This window comes from Neltuma alba, unplaced genomic scaffold (genome assembly GCF_004799145.2).
Source record: "Neltuma alba isolate B1F8T4 unplaced genomic scaffold, ASM479914v2 tig00008056_pilon, whole genome shotgun sequence".
In the NCBI taxonomy this organism is placed as follows: domain Eukaryota; kingdom Viridiplantae; phylum Streptophyta; class Magnoliopsida; order Fabales; family Fabaceae; genus Neltuma; species Neltuma alba.
In genome coordinates this window covers 44,246-65,239 of record NW_021634936.1, presented here as the reverse complement: position 1 = coordinate 65,239, position 20,994 = coordinate 44,246, and the positions used below count along the sequence as shown (strand labels likewise).

Genomic DNA, 20,994 nt, shown 5'->3' with positions numbered 1-20,994 from the left:
GTTGATTGATGGAGGAAAATTCCATTTGCTAAGTTCTCAATTTGCAAACCAAGGCAAAACTTTGTTCTTCCAAGATCTTTCATTTCAAATTCTTTCTTTAAACAATCAACTGCCTTTTGAAGCTCTTCAGGAGTTCCAATTATATTTAAATCATTCACGTAGACAGCAATTATAACAAACTCTGATCCATTTCTTTTTATAAAAACACATGGGCAAATTGGATCATTTTTATAACCTTCTCTCAACAAATATTCACTAAGTCGATTATACCATATGCTTCCAGATTGTTTTAATCCATATAAGGATTTATGCAAACGAATTGCATAATTTTATCAAGAATTCTTACATGCCTTCGGCAATTTAAATCCTTCAGGGATTTTCATATAAATCTCAGCATCTAAAGAACCATATAAATATGCCGTAACAACATCCATTAAACGCATTTCAAGTTTTCTATGGACTACCAAACTAATTATATATTTTAAAGTGATTGCATCCACCACAGGAGAATATGTCTCTTCATAATCAATACCAGGTCCTTGTGAAAATCCTTGTGCTACAAGCCGTGCTTTATATCTAACGATCTCATTTTTCTCATTTTATTTGCGCACAAAGACCCATCTGTATCCAACTGGTTTCACACCATTTGGTATATGGACTACAAGTCCGAAAACTTCATGTTTTGGAAGTGAATTTAACTCTGCTTAAATTGCATCTTTCCATTTTGGCCAATCATCTCTATGTCTACATTCTTCAATTGATGTAGGTTCAAGATCCTCATGTTGATTAATTATTTCAACAGCAACATTATATGAAAAAATATTGTCAACAACTATGGTCCTCGGTTCTATCTTTTTCCTGTAGTAACACAACTTATCTAGATCTCTTCATTATTTTCAGGTACCTGAGCCTCCTCTAAGGTCTTTTGATTAGTTATGTTTCGGTCCTCTCCTATAGGACTTGCCTCCTCAATTTAACTATCATGACCATCATGATTATTTGCTCATTTTTTCTTTCTAGGAGTTTTATCTTTGGAACCGATTGGTCTACCCCGCTTCAAGCGTGGTTTGGTTTCACTTGCACTTTCTAGTTGTCTTGCTAGGACATCAATTCTAATTGGAACATTTTTAGCTGGAATGTGAGATTTAGTAATTCTTTTAGGATCAGTAAATGCATTTGGCAGTTGATTTGCAATGTTTTGCAAATGAATTATTCTTTGAACTTCAAGGTCACATTATTGTGTATGAGGATCTAGATGAGATAATGATAATGCTTCCTATATAATTTCTTTATCCAGCTGCCTATTATCTCCCCCTAATATTGGAAAAATTGTCTCATCAAAATGAAAATCGTCAAAACATGCTGTAAACAAATCTCTTGTTAATGGTTCTAAATACTTAATTATAGAAGGAGATTCATAGCCAACATATATCCCTAACCTTCTTTGAGGTCCCATCTTTGTGCGCTGTGGTGGAGCAATAGGGACAAATACGGCACATCCAAAAATTCTAAGATGGGAAATATTTGGCTCTTGACCAAAAGTCAATTGTAACGGGGAGAATTCATGATAACTTGTTGGCCTAATGCATATAATTGTTACTGCATGCAGAATTGCATGTCCCGAAGTTGAAATAGGAAGTTTTGTTCTCAAGAGCATTGGTCTAGCAATCAATTGGAGGCGTTTAATGAATGACTTTGCTAGGCCATTTTGAGTGTGGACATAAGCAACAGATTTTTCTACTGTTATTCCAATTGCCATGCAATAATCATTAAAAACTTGAGATGAAAACTCACTAGCATTATCAAGATGAATTGTCTTAATTGCATGGTCTGGAAACTGTGCTCTTAATCGAATTATTTGAGTAAGTAATCTAGCAAATTCTAAATTACGTGTTGATAACAAACACACATAGGACCATCTTGTAGATGTATCTATTAAAACCATAAAATATTTGAATGGTCCACATGGTGGATGGATAGATCGACATATATCTCCTTGGATACGCTCTAGAAATGCGAGAGATTTAACTCCTATTTTTGTCAATGAAGGCCTTATAATTAATTTGCCTTGAGAACAAGCAGCACATGAAAATTCTTTAAATTGAAGAATCTTCTGGTTCTTCAAGGGGTGTCCATGTGAATTTTCAATAATTCTTCGCATCATAGTTGATCCAGGATGGCCTAACCAATCATGCCAAACAATAAATGTATCTTTATCAGCAAACTTCTGGTTTACTGTAGCATTTTCAATTGTACCAATATTTGTAAAGTATAAACCAGAAGATAATGTCGGTAATTTTTCCATGACATATTTTTCTCCATTTCTTACCATTGTAAGATGCAGATATTCAATGTTCTTCTCATTTATAGTCTCAACATGATATCCATTTTGGCGGATATCTTTAAAACTTAATAAATTTCTTTGAGACTTAGAGGAATATAAAGCATCATTAATAACAAATTTTATTCCTTTGGGTAATATTATAATTGCTCTTTCGGAGCCTTCAATTAGTTTTGTATTACCCGCTATAGTATTGATGCCTGCACTATTTATCGTAAGATGAGAAAAATATTTTCTATCTTTGAGTATGGTGTGTGTTATAGCACTATCTATTAGGCATATATCTTCATTCTTGTGCCCAACAAAAGGAAGAGAAACATCAATATTCTTCACCAAAAGAAAAAAAAACATTCATTAATATAAATTCGAAGTACATCATGATTAATAATACTCTTAAAAGAAGAGAAAATAAACACAAACCAAATTAAAAAGCATAAATAAAGCAAACTAAATTATCTAAATTCTTCTAATCATGATTCTCAAAGAAATCAGCCACATCTAAATGTGTCATAGCATCAAGGCCATTAACATTATCTAGCTCATTGATATCATCATTTTTGTATGCAAAATTTTCCTCCACATCATCAGTTTGAAAAGTCAAATTTGCTTCCACATTATTTGAACTTCTTTTTATAGAGGCCTGATAAAGTTTTATAGATGCTTAGGTGTACGACAGGTACGTGACCAATGTCTTTTCATGCCACATTGGCAATATTGATTTTCAACAAACTCTTGAAGGGCCTATTTTATCTTTTTTCTGCCCATCACCAAGTTTCTTCTTTTGGTGGGTATTTGGGTTATTATTGCTTCCCCCACCATAATAACGGTAATTTATGCGTCCCCTACCACGACCCCGGTCTCGACCATGACCACGACCATGACACGCCTGCGCCATGTATATGACGATTATTGCGTACAGTCACATTCGCTTCAGGAATGGAGCTGATCTAGTGGGACGAATCTCATGATTTTTTATTAATAGCTCGTTATTTTTGTTCAGCCACAAGAAGACATGAGATCAATTCAGAATATTTCTTAAAACCCTTTTCACGATATTGCTGTTGCAGGAGCACATTTGAAGCATGAAGTTGAAAATGTTTTCTAATAAGTCCTCATCTATTATTTTCTCACCACATAATTTCAATTGAGACTTATTTTGAAAACTGCTGAATTATATTTAGTCATAGATTTTAAAATCTTAGAGCCTCAAATGCATCCATTCATAATGAGCTTTAGGCAAAATTACCCTTTTTTGATGATCATACCTTTCTTTTAAATTATTCCACAATTCTAACGGGTCTTTCACCATCAGGTATTCAGCTTTCAACCCTTCATGCAAATGGTGGTGTGGGAAAATCATGGCCAGCCTTGTCATGGCTAGTTGCTTCATTTCCAGGTAAAATAGTACTTCCTAGGACTTTTGGCATCTAGACAATAATTTTTCCAGTGATGTCAAGAGCCGTAAACTCGAGTTTGGTAAGATTGGCCATGGATCAAACTAAAATGATAATAACAAAAATTAGAATTATAATAAATTGATGCACACTGAACAAATAAATAAAAATATTAGAATTCAAAAGTCACCCCATAAATAAATTATTCTTTAAAATTATAAACAAAATAAATGAATAAATAAACAATGACAAATAAACATATATGAGAAGAAGAAAAAAGATAAACAACACAAATAATTAGTTACCATAATAATATAGAGACAATGTGTATAAATATATATAGGGGGAAGGGAGAAAGCAGTAATATAAATAAATATATAAATATTACAATAGACTAACTAATATATAATAATAATTTAAATTAAAAACAAAGAAAATGCTACGGTGAATGAAATGAAATAAACGAAATCAATAAATTTATAAATAATGAAGCTAAATTATATAAATCACATTATATAATCACATATAATATTATTAGGCCTTATTATAAATAAATTATATAAACAACATAAATAAATACAAACAAATATAATGATAAAAAAAATATAAACAGTGTGTAAATTATATATATGTATATGGAGTTAGTAAATATAGATAAAATAACAGTAAATTATATATATAATGTATATGAGAGTTAGTACGATATAGAGATAAAACAACATGGGACACTATAATTATATGTATATGAGAGTTAGTACAACACTGATAAAATAAGTAAAACACCATAGATACCAAATGGAGATGATACATAAATTACATCAATTATTTAAAACACACATAATATTTTACAATATGACAACAAAATAAAATGACTTAAAATAAAACAGAATGTTAACATAATATAAAGCACAAAAAGGAGAAAAATAAAAATAACATTATGTTAACATAAAATTAAAAAAATAAAAATATATAACATAATGAAAAAAAATTAAAATGTAAAGAAAAGAACAATAGGGGTAACATTATATAATATAAACATGATAATTAAAAAAAGAGATAATATAAAGTTAATATGTAGTCAATAATAGATATATTATGATAATTGAGTAAAGAGATAATTAGACGATGAGAAGAGTGCATAATCTTACGAAGGGTTTATAACCTCAATTTTCAGAGTAAGGTCGTGCTGATACGTGTTGATGAGTGGACATCCAAGGGAGAGTGTTATGAATATGCATGAGTGGATGTCCACAACCCCTAACCCTTAGAATTCTAGTAAAGTTTTAATGAGGCACAATACTAATTATGGACATCAAAGGGGAAGTGTTATGAATATTGCATGAGTGGATGTCCATAACCCCTAACCCTTAGAATTCTCATAGGATTCCTATCTTCAAGTATCATAAACTACATAACCTCTCTAATGAATGACTGGGAGGAGTTTCTCATTGTTAATGTCATTATGATGTTCTTTATTCCTTTGTAACCTTAGTATAAGACTTCAATGCTTGGAAGCCTAAAAATAGAGGGCATGCTTGAGGCATTGTACCTGAATCAAACTGAATGAGAAAATGCCATTGTTCTTCTCTATCTCTTGCTTTCTTTCTTACTCTTAATTCTCCTTATTTCTTGTAGTTTTACGACATTATCTTTAATTTCCCCCTTCATTTCTAATATCAAATACATCTATAATTTCTTTGTAAAATTGGGTCAAAGCCTCCAATTGAAAATTTTATTAGTGAAAAAGACTGAAATGAAAGTACCGATATTTTGTATGTACAGAATTTGCAAAGTAAAAAATATCGGTACTTTTTGTGTATAAAAAATTATTACGTTTTTCACACAAATAGAATGTTAAATGGAGGTTTTTTCCCCCCTAATTTTCTCATACTTGTATGGGTATTATTTTATAACGTGTATTGTAAGGTACATTCAGAGGGAGGAGAAAAGTCTCACTTTCTCTATCACCGTATGGATTGCTGGCCAATAACAAGAAATTTATAACTTGTTTAACGGTTTGAGGGGTATTGAGGTTAGAACCATTCAAGTACAGTTGATGATAAAGAGTTAATGAGGCTTGACGAAGCAACTGAAAAGAGTGAATAAGATAATTTAATATTGTTTTTTATTTATTAACATTTACTTGACTGGGGGTTTTCTTTGATTATTTTTCATTCCAATCACGTCGCAAAAGGGCAAGTCTTCTTCCCGTTTGGTACGCTCGTGGAAAAATAATCTGTAACTAAAAAACTTTTTAGGGCACATATTTATTATATATATTGATATAATCATTATTCTTTACTATTTGTCATTTTTTTAATGATTTTTTTTAAATAGGCGTATAAGCATTACATTTTATCAAACAAAATTATTTTTTCATTTTCCCTTTTAATTTATAATATCAAACTTTGGTATACTATTTCTGTGTGTGTACTCAAAATCAAAATTTTGGGACAAAAATGAATTAATGGCAGCTGAACAATGAAGGACCATTTTGAAATTTCTCAATTCCAAACCTTTTGGCACGCCATTCAAGTAAGCCGAAAAAAATCTGACAAAAAAATAATGTCAATTTTTTTTTTGGGGATAATATGGTAATCTCTCATATTTCTCCCTCCCCTTCTATTTAAATACTATCTCTGATCCTTAATATAATATCTAATTAACTTGTTTGAGGAGATCAAGAAAGTTAATAAATTACCTTAATATATTTATATTTATCTTGTTACTTTTATAAATTAATATATAATCTAATGATATACATAAGTATTTTAGAGAAAATATAATTGGGTCTTATGTTAAGTATTAGAATAGTAATTTTGAAATTAATTACTTTTTCAAAAGAATATGTTATAAGGTCTCTCATATTTCACTTTGTTCAAGTTCTTAATTGAAACTGTTTTTGATTTGGCATAAAATATAATTATCAAATTGAAAATTGACCGGCCTTAAAAAATTTCATATTTCTTGACTATATTAGTAATTATTAAATTATATATGAACACTAATTTCAAAACTTTTCACCACAAATTTTTAGAAAAGTTTAATCAACGTTCGTTCAGTTAAGCACGTTTTGTTTAGTCAAGTGAATATTTGAATTAATTTATCTTAAGTGATTTTATATTTTCAAAATAAGTATATAAGAGGAATATTCCGTTGTAAAATGTAAAATAGATTTTTTTAGTTAATTCTCTTAATAAGTCTTTCTTTTTTATCCAAGGAACATAATTTTTTTTTTTGGTAGCCTCTAGATATAATGAACTTATTTTATTTTCCTTAATTATAAAAATTTCTATTCCGTTTAAAAGATTTACGTAATACGTTAAAATTAAAATTGAGTTGCACAAAATTTTCTTTTATTTTAATATTCATTTTCATTGACCATGACAGCCTATTAATTATTAGTCATTAAATAAAATAGTTTAATTATTTCTTGCAAAAAATTTTTTTTCAATAACTTGCAAGTATACAGGCCCTAACCCTGGGAATATTATTCTATATTAAAGCTATAATACAAAGAAAATTATATTATGAGTAAGGGTTACAGTGATGTTATCAGCAAATCTGTTCGTCATGGCCAACATGTCAGTGAATGTATTATGCGTTAAATAATAGAACTCAAAACCTTGACTTATAACTCTGTTATGGTAAGGAAAAAAAAGGCTTATAATTCTGTTTACAACTAGGAATTATAAGAATTAAATACACAGTGCACTAAAATTAATTTGTGTTTACAAGCCCATGGTTTATATACTGAAGCCAACCAGTTTTTAATGGCGACAATAATTCATTTTAGTTTTTTTTAATCAATTCTGATTATATTTTAGTTCCCATCAAATTCTTCAATCCAAGTTGGAAGAAGAAAGTGACTACTTGAGGCAGCGAGTATTATGACAAACCTTTTATTAAGCGTAGCTCTGCCTATAAAAGAAGCCTCATATGTTAGAGACCATATCCTTCACTCATTCGTATTCATAGCCTTCTAACTTCGCTCATGGCATTTCGAATCATCATCTATTTCTACTTGTTTCCTTCTTTCTTTTCCCTTTCTTCTTCTCTCAACCCCCCATTATGTAATTCTCATGATTCCATTGTGCTTCTTCATTTTAAAAACTCTCTCTCTCTTGATCATTCTGCTTCAATGCGGTGTGATGAGTTTTATGATGCTGGCTATATGCGGTTTAAGAACTCATCTTACCCAAATAGCTTCATGGGGAAATGATTCAAACTGTTGCTTGTGGGATGGGATCACGTGTGACTCCATGTCTGGTTATGTGATTAGCATTGACCTTAGCTGTAGTTGGCTCCAAGGTCAACTCCATCCAAACAATAGCCTCTTCCAACTTTCTCATCTCCAAACACTCAACTTGGCTTTCAACAATTTTAATGGGTCTTTGCTATCATCTCAATTTGGTGATCTTTCCAAGCTCATGCATCTAAACTTAAGCTGCTCTCATTTTGCTGGTAAAATTCCTCCTAAAATTGCAGAATTGTCTAAGTTGGTCTCTCTTGATTTGTCTTGGAATAAATTTTTCTTGTATAATGAGTCGTTGAGTTTAAGACTTGAACCATCCACTTGGGAGAAGCTTGCTCTAAACATGACTGATCTGAGAGAACTTGTTTTAGATAATGTAAATATGTCTTCCATTGCACCAAGCTCCTTGTCTTTGAAGTCACTTAATATTTTGAGTCTTGAAGATTGCAAATTTGATGGGCCTATTCCCACAAGTTTTGGGAACCTCACTCAATTAACTGATCTGAACCTTGCAAACAACTATTTTAGTGGTGAGCTTTCATTTCTTTCAAATCTTCAGAGTCTCACTTCATTGGACCTTAGTGACAATTATTTTAGTGGTCTCTTACCAAATTCCATAGGCCATTTGAAGTCTCTTGATTTTTTGGGTCTTCATTATAACCAATTTCATGGGCCTATTCCTACAAGTTTTGGGAACCTCACTCAATTAACTAATTTGAACCTTGCAGGAAACACTTTTAGTGGTGAGCTTTCATTTCTTTCAAATCTTCAGAGTCTCACTTCATTGGACCTCAGTGACAATTATTTTATTTTAGTGGTCTCTTACCAAATTCCATAGGTCATTTGAAGTCTCTTGATTTTTGGGTCTTCATTATAACCAATTTCATGGGCCTATTCCTACAAGTTTTGGGAACCTCACTCAACTAACTGATCTGGACCTTGGACAAAACAATTTTAGTGGTGAGCTTTCATTTCTTTCAAATCTTCAAAGTCTCACTTCATTGGACCTCAGTGACAATGGTTTTACTGGTCTCTTACCAAATTCCATAGGCTATTTGAAGTCTCTTGATTTTTTGTGTCTTCAGTATAACAATTTTCATGGGCCTATTCCTGTAAGTTTTACTAACCTCACCCGATTAACTTATTTTGACCTTGCATTTAATAGTGTTAGTAGTGAACTCTCATTTCTTTCAAATATGTCAAGTCTCACTTTATTGCACCTCGGTTACAATTATTTTAGTGGCTTGTTGCCAGATGTGTTTGGAAATCTTTCAAATTTGAAATCTCTTGATTTCTCTGACAACAAGCTGCAAGGTAATTTTCCCGAGTCAATTTTTACCCTCACATATCTTTCTTATTTGAGTCTATCATCAAATAACTTGAGTGGCTCCGTTAATTTTTACCAATTTTCCAAGCTTCAAAATCTAGAATATCTTGATCTTTCAAGCAACAAGTTTCTCTCACTTACCTTTGATAATAATCTTAACTACACCATTCCTAATCTTGATGTCTTACATTTAGATTCTTGTCATATCACTATCCTTCCGAAATTCATTGGCCTTCCAAATTTGCAGCAATTACATCTTGATGATAATAAGTTGCAAGGTCTTCCTGAGTCAATTTTTGGTTTCCTAAATCTTTCACGTCTAAGTCTGTCATCAAATAATTTGAGAGGCCCTATTAGTCTTCATCAATTCTCAAAGCTTCAAAATCTAGAATATCTTGATCTTTCAAACAACAAGTTTCTCTCACTTAGCTCTCATAATGATGTACACTATACCATTCCTAATCTTGCACAGTTAGATCTATCCTCTTGCAACATCAATGACTTTCCTAAACAGCTAGGAGACCTTCAAAATGTGCAGCGGTTAAATCTTTCCAATAACAAAATTCATGGAGATATTCCCCAATGGTTCAATAATGTGGGGAATGGTACTTTGGATACTTTGGATCTCTCTCATAATAACTTGACATCAGTTGAACATCTTTCAATGAAAAACTTGAGGTTTCTTGATCTCAGCTTCAACTTGTTGCTAGGAAATCTCCCAATTCCATCCTTTGATGTTGAATTCTTTTCAGTGTCCAACAACAAATTTAGTGGACACGTTTCTTCCTCATTTTGCAATGCAAGCTCACTTGAGATGCTCAACTTATCTCACAACAACTTGTCAGGCCACATCCCAAAGTGCCTTGTTGCTCTCCCAAATCTTGAGAGTTTAGATCTGCAGATGAATAATTTTGTCGGATCTATACCAGACAACTTTTCCAAGGGCAATTTTTTACAATTTTTGCATTTGAACAACAATCAATTTGAAGGACAGTTGCCTTTGTCTTTGACCCATTGCAAGCTATTAGAAATTTTAGATGCGGGAGCAAACAAGATCAATGACAGATTTCCTAATTGGCTTGAAGGCTTACCAGAGCTACAGGTACTCATTTTAAGAGATAATAAGTTCTACGGTGCCATTCATAGTTCCAACACCAAACATCCTTTTCCCATGTTAAGAATTTTTGATGTTTCCAACAACCATTTTGGAGGATCTTTGCCAACAACATACATCAAGGAATTTAAAGGAATGATGAATGTTGACTTTGTTTCAGCCAGACTAGATTACTTGGAAAACTTGTATGGATCTCGTTATTATCAAGAATCAGTGATGATCACATTGAAAGGTGTTGATTTGGAGTTGGTAAAGATCATAACTACATTCACATCCATTGATTTGTCAAAAAACATGTTTGATGGAGAGATTCCACATGTTCTTAGTGAGCTGCATTCACTTAAGGGGCTTAATCTCTCCCACAATAAAATCACTGGTCCTATTCCTCAATCCATCGCAAACTTGACAAACCTAGAATCGTTGGATTTATCATCAAACTTGCTTAAAGGTGAGATTCCTCTTGAACTAGCTGATCTCAACTTTCTTGAAGTTTTGAATCTTTCACAAAATCAACTTGTTGGAGAAATACCAAGAGGTAAGCAGTTTGATACATTTTCACAACATTCTTTTGAGGGAAATTTAGGACTGTGTGGATTTCAATTGTCAAAAGCATGTAATCATGATGAAGGGAAATTGCCACAATCAACTTCATCAAGTAATGACAAATTTGGATTTGGTTGGAAACCAGTGGCTTTGGGATACGGATGTGGGATGGTGTTTGGAATATTCATGGGTCAAGTTGTTTTCTTAACTGGAAAACCTAAAGGGCTTGTCAGAATTTTTCAAGCTAGGCCTAAGAAACAAGCAAAAAGGACAAGGAAAAGAGCCCATCAGAATCAAAGAAGAGTGAATTAGACACAAAATGTGGCTTCATGTGATATATTGCGTCATCTTTTTTTTTTCCCATGTTTCCACTACGGTTATTATTTCATGCTTCTTAAATATCTTGTGGAATGTAATGTACTGTATATTTTAATGCAAGTTATTGTCTTTCCCCCTTTTTTTTTTTAATGAATTTCAAGTCATTTGCCTTCACTTGTATGCTATGTACTATTTGATCATCATGTGAACAAAATTTTCCACATATTAGCAACTTTTTTTCCTTTTGGTGCAGACATGTCATCAACTTATGTTATTTGAATTAGTTATCAACCATTCAACCTTTCTCATTTAATTAATGATTTAAAGAAACTTATAATTTGTTTGTTTCCTTAATTTAAAGTTCTATTAAAGGGTTTTAGGCTTTTATAAATATGTGAAAATCACTTTCTACTTCAAGATGTTATGATCGATACATGATTGTTCAGAATAATGCTGCAATGAGGAATTTAAAATAAGCAAAATGATTTTATTTCAAATTTTAAACTCTTAACAATTTTTTCTTCTCCTTGCCAAACTCTTAAAATTGAAAATATGACAAAGCAAAACACGAGCCTCAATTGCTTTATTACTTAACAGTTAACATTCAACTGGGCTCGTCCTCTCATGAAAACCTTGGGCCTAAAACCATTTTGGCCCATCAACGACGTCATGACCTTTTTTTTTCCTGTGAGTTTATAAATTCTTCTATTCGTTTCTTTACCCCTTATTTGGATTGAGAGAAAATTAGAGAGGAAAAAAATTAGATAAAAAATGGAGAGAAATTAGTCTTTTTCTTATTTGGATATGAGAGAAAATACGAGAGGAAGAAACCCCTTGCTCGGAGTGAAATAAAATTATGGAGGAAAAAAAAAGTAGAAAACTAGAGAGTAAAATATGAGGAGAAATGAGTTTTCTAAATATCAATGTAATGAATTATTTCAAAATCAATTCTAATTGAATTGGACCTCTTCCTAACAAAATTCATTTAGTTGATACATGTATCCACCAATTCAACATAGGCACAAGATTTTTCAAGATTGGATAGGAGAGAAAATATGGGAGGAAGGAAAAGTGGGAAAAAATAAGGTAAACTCCATATATCATTTTCTCTCCAAATATGGAGAGACTTGGGAAGAAAAACAAGATTTTCCTGATTGTCCCTCCTCTCTCTTCCTCTCACATTTATTTTCTTTCATATATTTAAAAAATTATTCACTTTTTATTTTTTGTCTTACAAGAACATTTTTATTAAATAGTTTGCTTTTAAAATATAATACTATGAAAAAATATATAAACCAAATAATTTGATTTGAAATTATTTGATGATGCTAACGTTAGTATAATATTCTGATTACAATATTTAATTTGATTTAATTTTAAATATGATATATTTTGATAAGGATATTTCAGTTATTTAGATATTTACTCATTTTTTCCTCCCTATTTTTCTCTAATCTATCCAAGCAAGAGGGTGGTAACATCTTCTCTGTAGTTTTTTCTTCTCTCTATTCCTCTCCTCCCAACTTTTCTTCCCATTCCAGTAGAGTAGAAAGATGGGGGAGTAAATAAAACATGCCACACATCTCATTTGCTCTTCAAATTTTCTCTTTATATATTGAAAGGTTTGGAAAGGAAAATAAGATTTTTGTGACTGTCCCTCCTCTCTTTTCCTTTCCATATTTATTTTTTTATTATATTCAAAAGATTATTCACTTTTTATTAAATAATTTGGTTTTACAATATGACAATATGAATATATATATATAAACCAAATAACTTGATTTTAAATTATTTGATGATGCTAATGTTAATATAATGTTCCTATTGCAATATTTAATTTGATTTAATTTTAAATATGATATATTTTGATAAGGATATTTTAGTTATTTAGATATTTACTTATTTTTTTCTTTTCTATTTTCTCTCGTCTATCCAAACAAAAAAGGCAACAACATCTTCTTTTTAGTTTTTCCTCCTCCCTATTTTGCCAGTTTTGTGTTTCACTGTTTCATTTGATATCATTAAAATCAAATTAAAAATAAGGGTCAATGAAATATTGTAAATACTAAGTAGGAAAGAGGACCCCAAAAAAATTATAATAAGTGCTTGAATCCACCAATTTCTCCCAAAAAAATAATTTTCAAGTATGTATTTATATATATATATATATCTATGTATATAGAAGTTCATTCATACATTTTTTTCCCTCATTTTCCTCCCAATTTTCAAGTCCTTCAAAAAACTTCAACCAAGTTGATTCAAACAATCAAATGGTCATAATTAAAAAGAGGGTCTTAAACTAAACCGTTCAACAAGCCTTTATACAAGGGCGTCCCAAATTATGTGGTGAATATAATTTTTTAAAATTCGTATATACTAATATAAGGTGTTAAATTGGCAAACTCCTCAGGTCAAAAAAAAATTGAAGACCCAAAAAAATACAAGTGTTGATTCATATGAAATAAAAATATTTAGTTAAATTAAGCACAACTTACTTGGACAACTAGGGGTTCCGAAAAAGTTGGGGTATGAGTCTTTCTTTCTTTGTTGTTTTTTTTATTTTTTTATTTTTTGGATACATGAGTCTTTCTTTGTAAGGCTTGTTTTATTTTTATTTTTTCTAAAGTTTGTGTGAGAGGATGCAAAGAATTGTAGAAAAAATAACAGCAAGAGACATTTTTCAATATTCTTGCCATAGTTGTAAATGTAAGAGTTAACTCTTAAATCGATATCTCAATATCTTTTGTCTCTACAATTTATAAATTTTTTTAAGTTATTGATTGCATATTAAAGAGAATTTTTATTCCTGAGATGATGACTAAAGGGATATTTCGAAAAATTAAAACATATTTATTACAAATAATTAAGTTAATAAATTTGTTTGATATATATAAATTAGTTATTTAGCTTTACCGTTTAGGACCAAAGAAATAATTTTTAATATAAGAGTTTGTTTAACTTTTATTTTAATCATAAATATTAAACACCAATTTATTTTGTCTCTTATATTTATCTATTTTTTCAAGGTAGTTCTTATAATAATGGTTGTGCTAACCAATAACATTTAATTAACAATAATATCTTAGGAAAGACAATATTTATTTATTACAAATAACTAGCTTAATTAGTTTTCTTAATCCACTCAAATTAATCAACTAGCTCTTATATTAAAAACCAAATGTAGTATTATTCTCTTAAGTGGTTATAAACTTTTGAATGTTTTATGATGGGAATATTAGCCAAATGCAAAATAAATTTAATTATATAAAAATTAGATTTCAAATCTTGAATTCAAATTGAAACTTTTCAATATGAATAACATTGAATGGCGATTAAAACCAACATAAGAAATACTACTTGTTATTTGATGGCAAAAGAAAAAGAAAAACTTGTTATTTAAATGATCACATAATTTGATCAGTAAATTTATTTAGTAACATTTTTTGAAACAAAAAGCAAATCTTGAAACATAAATATTGTCATTTTTTTTTAATGAGAAATATTGTCATGTTAAATCTTAAAAATTAGAACTATAACGCGTCGGGTAAAATTCAACGGGTTTAACGACCGGCAAAACGCAACGCGACTATGAACTCCGACGAATTTCACTCTGCAGATCTCGTGCGAAAATCTTCATCCTTGCTTCAGAGGAGAAGAAACAGAGTCAGTGGATTTGAGTTTTGAAACCCTAGCTGAAGTCGGCATCTCAAACGAAGATCAGGTGCTCAAATGTCCGTTACTCTTTTTCAATTTTGACCAACGTTCATGTAATTTCTCCCACTTTCTGTGAATTCCTTGTCACTATCATAGCATAGCTGGTAATCGCGTAATCTAGTTCGGATCCTTACGATTCGAAGCTAAGTTTTATGAGATTATTTTTGGAACTCTTATTCTCTGCATAATTGGGATCAATCCTGTATGTTAAAGATTTAGCTCCGGGGTGAGACCATGACCATAATGACTTTTGGTGACTTTATGATGTTTTATAGTGTAGAGGCAGACTGGCTATCTGGGCAGTGGAAAATGCACCGTGGTCCAGTGGCAGTGGAGGAGCAATTGCTACAGAGAGCTATTAAAGAAGAATGCCCTTGGGAAAACCTTCCAAAACGACTTCAAGTAACTCTTTCTTCTAAAGAAGAATGGCATAGAAGGCGAGATTAACCTGATTAAGGTCCTTCTAAATCTATTGCTTTTGTTTACTTGCCTCTATGAATTGTTTAATTTAGTTACCTGACATAGACGTCACTGTCCAAACAGCATCCTTAAATGGGTTTCTTTTTCAAATGCATTTTTAAAGTACCTTATTTCTTTTTCTGGCCCTGGAAATTTAATGCAGGATTATAGAATACTGCATAAGGAAGAGACTCCAATGGAATAGCTGTTTCGCTCGCAAAGTTTGTAAAGAAAGGGAATATTATGAAGAGATGATGCGTTACTTGCGGAAGAACTTGGCTGCATGTGCTCTATGGAAATTCTATTTTTAGGAATAGTTTCCAATACACTATATTTAATTGTCTTTTTACCAAAAGGATAATATCTGTTTGTCTATAACTCCGCATATTAAAAATAAAATAAAATTAAGTTAACATATATGTAGAACTGCTTGGATGTTGTGTGAGGCCCTCAATTTCTTTTCGTTTTGTTGTAGGAAATGTGCATTTAGTTAAGATATTAATATAGGGTATGATGTCCATATCTTATCCCAGGATATACATGCATAAACATACTAATGAATTAATTAATATTAAACCCACGCTTCTCAACAAAATTTCTAATATTGTATGAGAGAATTAGTTAGCTCGGTCCAAAATTTGTAATATTGTATGAGAGGATACCTATGTGTAGCAACAAGGGGGGAAAAAGATGCATATGTTCATCATACTAGGAATCTCGTACAAAACTTCGTTTTTCTGTGTCTTTTTTGCTCCAAAAATATGAAGATAATTTAAGCAAGGAAACCAATATGCTAATCAAGGAAATTATGTCATGACTTGTCTTACAGTTGATTGTTCCCTTGCAAATAATTTACAAAATTTTTTATGTTAAATTTTGTTATAGATTCGCAACGAGTTTACGAAATTTTTGCTCTACTAGAATTTGTGACAACAAAAAAGACTACACTGCAAATTTATTTTTTTCGAAGTCATTTACTTTTTATTACCTTTATGAGATTGACCCCATATATTATGTAGAATATGAAAAACTTAAAAAATGATATAATCATTATCTTCAAATATATTGAATTTCTTAGTCCATTATTTTCTTTTAAATGTAATTGTAACGAATTTTCTTACTTCAAATATATTGCCTTTTAGCCTATCAAAATAACCATTATGCATTGATTTTTGACTATCTTTGTATGCCGCGTTTAGTGGTTCATTATGTGGCCTATTGGTGCCTTTTATTTAATTTCTTTCCTTCCAATGTTCCAATCTTTTGACTAAACGAAATAATTAATAATTTTTGTTTTGGCTGACAAAAGGAGGGCAATCTATATATCCTATAAATGTGGCTATTCTGTGATTGGGCCACATGGCTCTCATCTATTAGCTCATGTTTTTTAGTTGTTTGATAAGTCCCCAAGCGTCTCTTCCTCATGAATCACTGAAAGATGGATCGACTTCACGCTTCGTCGACTTCTATCCTTCATTTTCATATAATATATTGGCTTATTTTAATCTTTGCGGGCTAGACACGATCATCTTCAAGTTTTCTCTCCCCATTTTGCTTTTCGAGTATTCTCTTTGCTTCTTCTTTGATTTCTTTTCTTTTATATTAGACTTTATGTTTAAGTCCAATCCTTTGATACCAGAGGTATTTTATTCTTCTCCAAATGAACACGAGGGTTCCCACATGTTGGATGATGAAACAACCCGATCAAGACCTGTGGGGATTTGGCCTACCATGTTAAGAATAGTGGTAAGACAATATATTGTTCTTAGGTTTTTTACTATTGTTTTTGCTTTCCTGATTTCAGTGAAGCTGAATTTCAGTTAATGTTAAAGGAGCCAGAGGAATGTAGGGAGACCTCCTCTCTATTTCTTTTTTCATAACAGGGAGACCTGCTTTCTGAAGTGACGTAGGATGCTCCGGTTCCGCCACAACGACGTGCATGTTTCTCTACCCAATGAAAACATACTTTTAGCATATTTGAAACTGAACATCAGTGCTAAAAATTTTTCATTAGTGGCTTAAACACTGACAGAACATTGAATGGTTCAACTCCTTTCCAAAAAGACTCTGAAAATCACTCGCTTTTTTTTTGTTTGAGTGAGGCATAGTTACTAGATTGATGTTCTATGCAAAATATTTAAATGTTGTCTGAAATAAATTTAGTTATTAATTTTGTTGATTGGAAGAAAAATACTTCGGCCCATGACTTGATGTGTTTTCTGCTTATTTCTGTTAGAGATATATCTCAAGCATTTGGGATGAAGTTGTGCTATCGTCAGAATAAGGTTCCTCCTTCAAAGACAACGTGTATGAGAATTTTGTGGCTAGGGATATGATTATCGAGCAACTGATGATCCTGACCATCATGTCCTGTTCACAAAAATAAGTTTAGGTGGGTTCTTCATCTTCACAGCTAGATTTTATATATTTTGCACATTAGCTTCGAGATCTTACATTGTGCTTCTTAGAAAAAGAAAACAGACACTCGGTCTGGAAGTATTCCAATGCTGGGCTGTTCCAGGCTTAGTTATTAAAGTTCTCTTCACTTGCTCTGGCTTTGCATAGATAAGATCTTTGGTATGCTAAATCTTATCCATCAAAAATCGTTTTGTGCTTTTATTTGGTATTAAGTCCAGAAAATTTGTAGATCTTGCAATAATGGTCATTGGCTTTAAATAAGCTAAATTCCAAGGTTATTGGCTTTATTATTTTCACTGGTGGCTTTCTCCGGGTATTTTATTTTCTAATACTGTCATTTTCTGCTTAAATCTTACTTGATGTCTTGTATTCTTTGTTGCTCATTTTAATAAGAATATGTCTTTTGTTTTGGTTCTATGCTTGAGTCAATATTGTTTTTCTGCATTTTTGTTTCCTTCATCCCAACAATGAGAAATGCTGTCTAAAAGTCTCTAGCATATTGCCCAACCTTTTTTCAGTTTACAGATATCTCGGTCTCAGATCACAGTAAGTAAACAAAAAAAGTAGCACTTCAGAGTGTCGACACAATTTTACGGCAACAACCCTACCCCTTCCAATCTAATTGGAAGCTTTTGACAGTATATGACTACGAAGCTGTGAAGGCAATGATTCGATCTCTCTGTTTTGCCGGACTTTCTCATTTGTTCCTTTAGTGTATTTGGAGAAAGCCCATCTAGATTTGGACGCCTCTTAGTGAAAAAATCTGCCATTTCCGTTCTTGAAGCCTCTCAATGTGTAGGAATTTTCAATCTTTTATCAGAAAGGAGGCTATTTCAGCTGCCAGAGGATTCTTCTAGTGTTGCATTAGTTCATAAGAGATTTGCACTGTCTTTTGAAGGGTAAGAGCATCGGGGCGGCTCTTCTAAGTCTTCCTATCATTGTGGAAAAATCAGCTGTTTTTCTTCAATTTTTCAGATACGTAGAATCATATTTTTGGAAACCAAATAATATTTGGCAAATATTGTACTTTTTTTTTTGGTAATAAGATATTGTACTTTTTTGACCAAGAAACCCAAATATTATACTTAACTATATACATATACTGCTTAACAAAAGCCCAGGACAAGTGGTGAGAGGATTTGCTTTTCTGACAAAAATGTTGACAATGGCCGAAGTGTTATGCTAGATACAAGAGGGGAAGAAACTGAAATTTTTTGTATTGGACACGTGAGAATACAACAAATAAGACAAAACAAAAACAAATAATTGTGTCAAAAGTACTGCTCTGCCATAACAAATCGAATTCTTCGATTGCCATGAATTTTTTTTTGGGTAGGGCCTTACATTCACTCCTTTGACTAGCATGGTGGAAAGTGGAAACTCTTGACTGTGTGGACGTGAATGACAAAAATTGCTGGCATAAATTAAACTAAAATAAAAAGAGAAAAGGGTAAATAAACAATGAGTTTGAACCATAAACATGGAGATCTACAATAATGGCAAAATCACCCAAAAAAAGAATACTCACTAAAATTTAAAATGACAAATGCTTCTTTGATCTTTATAAGACAGATCTAATGCGTTTTATACAAATCAATGAAAATACTAATGGTAAGACTAGGATTATGATTTTGATAGATTTTTACATGTTAAAATCATTATAAGAGTAGCAAAAACTATTAAAGGAATAGTCAGCATAATTTATTTGTCATGTTAAAATTTAATAAGTATTTTTTGTCATTATTTTCTGCATTAATTACTATGTTGCATTAACTATACAAGTTAAGAAAGAGGGATGACCCATGTCCTGTGGAAGATGTTTCATACGAGAGAAATGCATCTATAGCATGATTGTAAAGGGTGAAAGTTATTCCCTGTCACTTCATTTTCCAATACATTCAAAATGGTGCAAGTCTATGTAATTATACAATTTTCTGAGTTATTTCACAAAGTAATTTAAAAGTCTTCTCGTTTTTATCATTTCAAAAAATGATTTATGGTCTTTTTATTTTTTAATGGTACAAATTTGTGTAATTATGTATAGTTCTCTAAATTATTCCACAAAGTGATTCAAGGCCTCTTTGTTTTCATTGTTATTTGGCATCTCTTTATTTTCCCAGATATTAGAAAGATGCAAGTCTTTGTAATTATATACTCCCTCCGTTCCTTATTATAAGAGACATTTGGTGCTTATGGCATGTTCCTATATATAAGAGACACTTAAAAGTTGTCTTTACTTTTTTGTGTTGATTTCCTATTTTACTCATATTTATTGTCTCCAACTCACACTCTCTCTCCCTCCCACTTCTCTTTCTTTTAATAAATTACCAGTGTTCTCTCTCATGTTCTCTCTCCTTATTAATGAGAACATTTTTGGGAAAAAAATTATACTTTTTACATATTAATTGTTCTTAACTAATTTTAACTGTTTTTTTTATCAACGTAATTCGGTTATTCGTCTTTTATAATAAAGAACGGAGGGAGTAGTTGTTTGAATTATTCTACAAAGTGATTTAAGATCTCTTTATTTTTCAAGATAGATTTTTTTCCTTTTAAGGTGAGTTTTTGTTTTTAAGAATAAATATGAAATGATAATGAAAAGTAAACAAACTACAAAAATTGAGGCTACGTGGCACATGTTGATGGAGGATTAGACGAAGTTGATTACAAATGTTTGCATTGATTTTTTGAATCCTATTTTCATTCATTTTACATTTTATTTTTATAATTATTCTTCAATTTTCATCATAAATTAGAGACTATAAATTTTGTGTAATGGACCTAAACCCATCTAAATCCATGCTTCCATTTTTAATAACTAAAGACAATTTCTAGTAACAGTGTCATTTGTAATGAAAATTAACAAAAACTGGAAACAATTAGTGAAAAAGGTAGGACTTTATCTACCGACCCCGGTATGCTCGTACAGACAATTGTATGTAGGACTATCAAAGGTAAAAAATATTAAGGACTTTAAAGTATTGGTATTGGACACCATTATTATTTATATGAGATAAGTAAGATACCTTATTCGTCGGCAAAAAATATAACTTCGTCTGAAAATAATGTTCTTTTGGTCTCCCTAAAGCTTAAAAAGACTCCTTCGGCTTT

The 20,994-nt window shown here is 31.3% G+C and overlaps 1 protein-coding gene across 1 annotated transcript; it reads left to right on the top strand.

Annotated features, from left to right (window-relative positions):
• Window positions 1-7,886: 7,886 nt before the first annotated feature.
• On the top strand, window positions 7,887-11,286 carry LOC114753656 (receptor-like protein 7). The gene is made up of 2 exons (XM_028942356.1): window positions 7,887-8,733; window positions 9,245-11,286. Exons 1-2 carry the CDS (start codon window positions 7,887-7,889, stop codon window positions 11,284-11,286), a joined length of 2,889 nt encoding a protein of 962 aa, XP_028798189.1.
• Window positions 11,287-20,994: the final 9,708 nt, after the last annotated feature.